Source organism: Watersipora subatra, chromosome 8 (assembly GCF_963576615.1).
Source record: "Watersipora subatra chromosome 8, tzWatSuba1.1, whole genome shotgun sequence".
NCBI lineage: Eukaryota > Metazoa > Bryozoa > Gymnolaemata > Cheilostomatida > Watersiporidae > Watersipora > Watersipora subatra.
Genome location: NC_088715.1, coordinates 49,854,042 through 49,860,470, shown reverse-complemented (window position 1 = coordinate 49,860,470; position 6,429 = coordinate 49,854,042). Strand labels below are relative to the sequence as shown.

Here is a 6,429-nt window from a genome sequence, read left to right as displayed (position 1 = left end):
TTAACTTAAATGAATTTAGCTCACTAAACACATACTTAAAGCCAAGTTCTAGTATTTTACTAAACTTCCACTTTGCCATCAGCTAAAATTTTATCACTTGTTGATTCCCGGTTTCGTTTTCACTCTAACTAATAACGAATAACGAATAATGCCGAACTGAGAGAAAAAGAGAGCAGGCATCATATCTTTTTCATGTGTTGTGGGAAAGAGTTCGGTGAAGAGCAGCTTTGTTGTTCCGACGTATTTAGCACACTAACTGTCAAATGTGAATTTCGAGGGAAATTTTAGTAGATATCGCATGATGAAATAAATGTCATACGATGGCATAAAACAATGTGTTCCACATCGTAAGGCAAAAGAATTGTATAACAGGGTCCTTGAAACCCGAGGGCGCACTGTATATAAGTAGATCCCGTGGTATTAGACCATATTAACAGCTTTTCATCAACTGTTAAAGCATTTAGAATAGCACCATTTCTTTTTAACGGAATATCATTTTGAGGCTCTAAGCTTGTAAAATTGATTTAAAAAAAACAGATATCATCGTGTAATTTTTTTACACTCTTTCAAAGATGTCATGTTTTAGAGATAACTGTAGAAACATAATGATTTCAGTACACCGAGTCTGATAGAGTGTGTATTTTTGTTATGGATAAAGAAACCAATGGTTTTAATGACAAGCTCTTGTTGCTGAGGAGAAGCATTCTAGCTTCACCTAGTAGCTTTGCTAATATTACATACCCTAAACGCTTTAAAAGCAGGTCCATTTGAGAGGTCACCAAGTTTTACTATGACTGAGGGCATTGGAAAAGATAGAAAATGCAGGCTTGAGAATTTTTTGTGCATTCTGTATTTTAAGATATCTTTTGTAACCAGAAACTGCATGTTAAGTCTTTCACACACAGAGGTACACCCTGACACCTCAGAAAATAATTTCTCTGCCCATCCTTATGAGCCCAGCTAGTCTAGCGAATAGCTTAGCCAACCTGCATTACACTTCTCTCTTGCAGTGTTTGAAGATCTCTTACCAATTTAGCAATATGTAAAAATGTGTCGAAAACATTTAATTGGACTTTGCATTAGTTTAACGCGGGTTTCTTCTAGTAGTTAAAAATTCGACGCGTACCATTAATCATTATTGCTGCGATGCTATTGGTCGAGGTAGCATGTATTGTAGTGTTGAGACTACAATCAGAATTTGAGTTCCAGTCCGGAACAAGCTAGTAGCGAGTGCGATCGTTATCCGCTGTTTACCAACAAAATACTTAGTCATCGAGAACTATTTATCATTTACCGCGGTCACGCGGTTTAAGTATATTTTGTTTGTACAATAATATTTCATCATTCTATCAATGAGTTGAGAAAGGAGTTGTAGCAGATGACTTATTAATTATCCTTAACTGGACTAACAAGCTTTTCTCTGCCAGTAAGCCTGATAATTTTGTTTAGATAATTGAAGATAGTTGGTTGTTGCATTGCTTCTGCGCTCTAATTAGTTATGCAATAAGCCTGCTAAATAACAAGTTCACCCGTAGCTAATCAGATCTGATAGCAGTAGGTAATTTGGTTTCTTTTCTGCCACAGCCGCAATGACTTCATCTACTGGATTATATCTTGTACTCCTGTGGTCAGCGTTGCTCTCAACAGCCTGGGGTTTAGATGCTGACATTGACACGAACAGACAGGTGAGTTCTTGCCATTTTATTTTTATGTCATTATAATACTTTGTTCCATTTAAATGTACCTCCATTTTGAACACAATAAATGAAGTTAACATTTTAGAGTTAGCTTACTATCTGTTGCATTTCCAAAACTGTTCAGATTTGGTCAATGTTGGTGGAGAAACTGTAAGTTGACGTGGTAGAGATTGTTATTATAGATAGCCTGCAACAGCGTTCTTGCTTCTTTGCGCTTAATCCTTAATACTGGATGTTACATTAGAGTTCCATTACAACCATACTCTCCTTATCCGTCATACTTAAAAATACAGCAATGTTGTACTAAAACATAATTTGTTTTTTGTGCTGGAACATAGACCTTATCATTCATAGAAACAAGCTGATTGAGTAAGGAATTCTGGGTAAAATGATCACATACAGATTCAACCTTGAACCATTGTGTGAACAAGAAGTTCTTGAAAACCAATTGCTACAGTTTTCCTTTGTCGGCTTGTTTAATGTAACAAACTCGTGCAGATTTCATCAACAGTTTCTCTTGTTGCCAACTTGTTTTCTCATCAACTGAAAGACGCATTGGTACTTATCTTGTTCACGCAGGGAACTCAATCTCTTGGTTATCCTGCCCGAGTCAGTTCTAGAGAATAAAGTTAAATATTTTATTGTGGCTATTAGCTACATGGTGTTTTCATCCTCTCTCAATAGTTTGCATCTGAAGTTGATATTCTCAATACTGGCTACGCGTGTAAGTCTCTGCATCATTGACCAAACAATGATGATTCTGTCAAGCACAAAAGATAACTCATTTGTTTTTGGTAGAAAGTTCATGATCGGAGAATTTTCTGGGAGACAATCATGAAATAATGTTTCACTGATTACCAAAAGTGGCAATCAAATCAGATTTTAAAGATTCACTTGCACAAAGTTTTTAGTAAATTTTATCAGAAAGTATCCGTATTTTTCTATTATCTGCAGTGTTTTTGATGTTTGAGGTGATCTGATTGCCAGGATGTTTCAAGATTCAAATTTATAAAACTTTATTGTGATTAAATCGATAACCGTTATCAATAAACTAAACTCTACTGTGATCAGACCAATCGAAAGCGTGATTATGATGCCTATATTTGCAAAGAGACCGACATGCTAATTGCAAATAGATCGATGAAATAGAGGCGCGTAATGCTGCAACTTGAATGCAGTAGGCAATATCAACTATTGTAATGATAACAACTAGTGATATCATTTTGCAAGTATATTTGTTTTGAGCATTTCAATGGCGATCAGGCTTTATCGATTCTTTTTTGGAGACATCCTGGCAGTTAGATCACCTCAAACATCAAAAACAATCACAAAGATAGAAAAATATCGATACTTTCTGGTGAAATATACAAAAATCTTGGGTAAGTTTATCTTTACGGGGCAGAATCATGTCTTCATCGGCTATTGTTTGCCGCAATACTGCATCGTAGTGATTACATTTGCGTTTCCTGTTTTTGTAAGCTACTGTCAAATGTTGTTCAGCGCAAAGACTAGAGCACTGATATGAGACACCCTACCAAGCTACTAGATTAGAATTCAAAACATCAGACTACTTATCCTATGCAATGAGGCCAAGTACTAAATAGTGCACTATTAATAGCTAATCGCACGGAGGTTTACAATACACTCCACTGAGACTTCACATGATTATTCTCTTGTAGTTGATGCTTTTTTTCTATTTTTACAGAAATGAAAATATGTCTATCATAAACTACAGTATTTTCATTTACTCAAGGCGGCTGGCAAACATTATATCTGTCAATGATCGCCTGCTTTTGCATCTGCAACCAAATTTCAAGATGAGTTTACACAAAGTTTTAGCAGATTTGACAGAAAGTGTCAGCATTTTTCAACCATTTGCGATTGTTTTTAGTGTTTGAGGTAATCTGACTACCAGGATGTTTTAAGATTAAAATTGACAGAATTTGATTGCGGTTAAAACGCTCAGAAGACAAATAATTCCACAATGACATCACTAGTTGTTATAGTTGTTATAGTTGTTATCAGCTATTGTGTTCAAGTTGCAGTGTTACACGTCTCTAGTCTGTCAGTCTCTTTGTAACTATAGACATTATAATCACACCTTCGCTTGATTTGAGTGTTTTAACCGCGATCAAGTTCTGTTGATTTTAATCTTGAAACATCCTGGCGGTCAAATCATCTTAAACATAAAAAAATTGAAAATAATAGAAAAATACTGATACTTTCTAATAAAATCTAGTGAAACTTTTGTGCACGTTATATATAAAAGATACTCTGTAACGATTTGGAATCAAGAATGGAAATCTGAAGCCTTAACTTTGACATTTGGGTGATTTACTGATTTATTATTAAAATGGAATGTACATGTAGGTGCGGGCAAATACTGTCTAACTGCGTGCATCAGAATGAAAATAAATCACAGCATTATGACATGGTAGAATTTTTTGGCAGATGGAGGATTGACGGTCAAATGGTTGGTTGGTATTAAGCTAAGATTAGATTTATGTTGGTGCATGGAATGGTACGAGCGAGTCTACAGGCGTGATGGTAGTTTGTGGCCTGCGTAGGCCTTGCGCGGATACACCGAGTAGCTTTGTCTCTTTCTGTGACATATAAAGCCTGTTCTGTGGCAGGTTAGGCAGACAGCTGGTTGCCGTGGTTACTGATATGACAAATCGTTACATCATCACTTGCTAGGCATGATTGATAGCCTTGAAATGAATTTAGCTATAGAGGATACCACGTAGTGGATGATTTGAGACGAGCTGGTACTATTGTTAGTTGTGATACGCTTTTCCGGAATTTGTTTATCTATCTTTCTTGGTATTGACAAACACATTGAAAGTAACTCCTGCTTTGTATAGTGTGTAGAGCAGTGCTTGCTTTGGCATAACTTCAAGAGGTTTAGATGGTGGCTGAGTCACTAAAGGCGTGATAATACTAGCTGTACTTTCAAGATTTTCTGAGCGCTTTTTCTAGTAACTGATTTTTTGTAGTTGATTTGCAATCCTGGGTGTCTCTAGTAAACACAACATAATCTTTTGATAATGGATTACATCCATATATTGTTTGATTGATGTATTTCTATAAAAGGAGTTGTCTGCTCACACCAAGTAACGTGTACAATGCCAAAGACTTAATGGTAATTCGTTGAGTATTTTTAACCTAATTCACCCTCCAAACTGACAGACTTCTAGAATGGTAATATTGATAGTGAAGAACTATGATACACATGGAATTACTTGACTTGATTAAACTCGCTGACCAATATGCACTGTAAAGGCTGGTTCACACTGTATCGTCGCATGTCGGTGTTAATCACACAATACTTGGGTGATCGTCTTTAGTAACAATGTTCTCACTATCCCAAACCCATCTGCATTTACATCAGCGAATAGTCCGCAGCATAGCGTTCTCATTTTACAATGCGATTGCGGAAGCGATTAATTACTAATCCTGCAGCTACTGTAAAAAAATATGGATTGAGCGATTCACGACAGCCAATCATCATCGCCGAAGTGGTAGAGATTGCACGAGCTATCATGGATGCTTGGAGAACTGTCAGAGAAGTTTTACAGTCGCAATCTTTCTTGAAGTGTCCCGGCAGTACTCTCGATGGTTCATTTGGTTTACGGTGCAGACAATCGATTAGTTTTCAAAGAGAGGACAACTCTGATACATAAAGACAGTGTGAGCTAGCCTTAATGGCGAGTAGGTGGAGCTACAACATGCGCATTGTGAGAGTGTGTCGATAGTATATCAAGAATTTGGTTTACCAAAGTAAGGAAATGAGTTTGTGTGTCAAAAAATGGTCTGCAAATATATTTTGGTTCTTCCACTGAAGTGTATCAAATCGGGTCTATATATTTTAGTTTTTCCACCGAGTACGAAAGAACCAGGTTCATCAATATAGCACAGAATCACATCAGACTAATTTTCTACACAAAATGTATTTTGCGTTAATATGGATGTCACTCTCAAATCATAGCAAAAATATCAATTGCTGTTGTGGTCGTGTGAAGTCTTTGTGACAGTTAAAGATCATATTTGCTGCCCTCCCTTCACCTTTGGCTACTCCACTTGCCATGAACAATCTGTCCAGGCATCGTTAGATTTCAACTCAGATATAATCATAAATTATACAGTGATCACATACATGTATCTACGATTTCATCACCGGAACTATAACATTCAATATTTAGAAAAATGTAAATGTGTTGGTACGATCGTACGGTCCTTATAGACACTAGCGGATACTCAATATCATCCATAGCATCTGTATTCTCTAGTAATAATCTACATGGAGTACATGTTGCTGTATGGAGTACATGTTATTGTGTGAAGTACATTAACACCGTGATCACAACACAAACTTTTGCATGATTGTCTAACAGAGTGATAACTCACGTTTAACTCAACAATGCGCTTCTATACAATGGCTGTCTCCGCTGATTAAAGATTTTTGTATTTATTTGAGTAAAAACTTTTGAAGACCACAGTTTTCATTTAAATATAATTTTTAATCATTTCTTGATAACTCCATATTTTTTAAAGTAATTCTAGCAAAAATGTGCCGCCATCAAATGTTTTTTTAATGAAAATTGATAAACATGAATAACGCCATATATTTATGCAGTCCTCAATTGAGATGATGTATCATTTGGTAGACAAGATGCAGAAACTTTGGCAAAGCAGACAGCTCGAAATGACAGCCTTCGTTGATTTTCAATAC

The 6,429-nt window shown here is 36.2% G+C and overlaps 1 protein-coding gene across 1 annotated transcript in view; it reads left to right on the top strand.

Moving 5' to 3' along the window:
• The first annotated feature begins 1,220 nt into the window (after window positions 1–1,220).
• Window positions 1,221–6,429, top strand: part of LOC137401468 (uncharacterized) — a 35,962-nt gene continuing 30,753 nt past the window's right edge. The window contains exons 1-2 of the mRNA XM_068087822.1: window positions 1,221–1,426; window positions 1,585–1,685. Of these exons, the coding sequence (XP_067943923.1) occupies window positions 1,590–1,685 (96 nt within the window). The 5' untranslated portion in view covers window positions 1,221–1,426; window positions 1,585–1,589. The remainder of the gene's footprint in view (window positions 1,427–1,584; window positions 1,686–6,429) is intronic.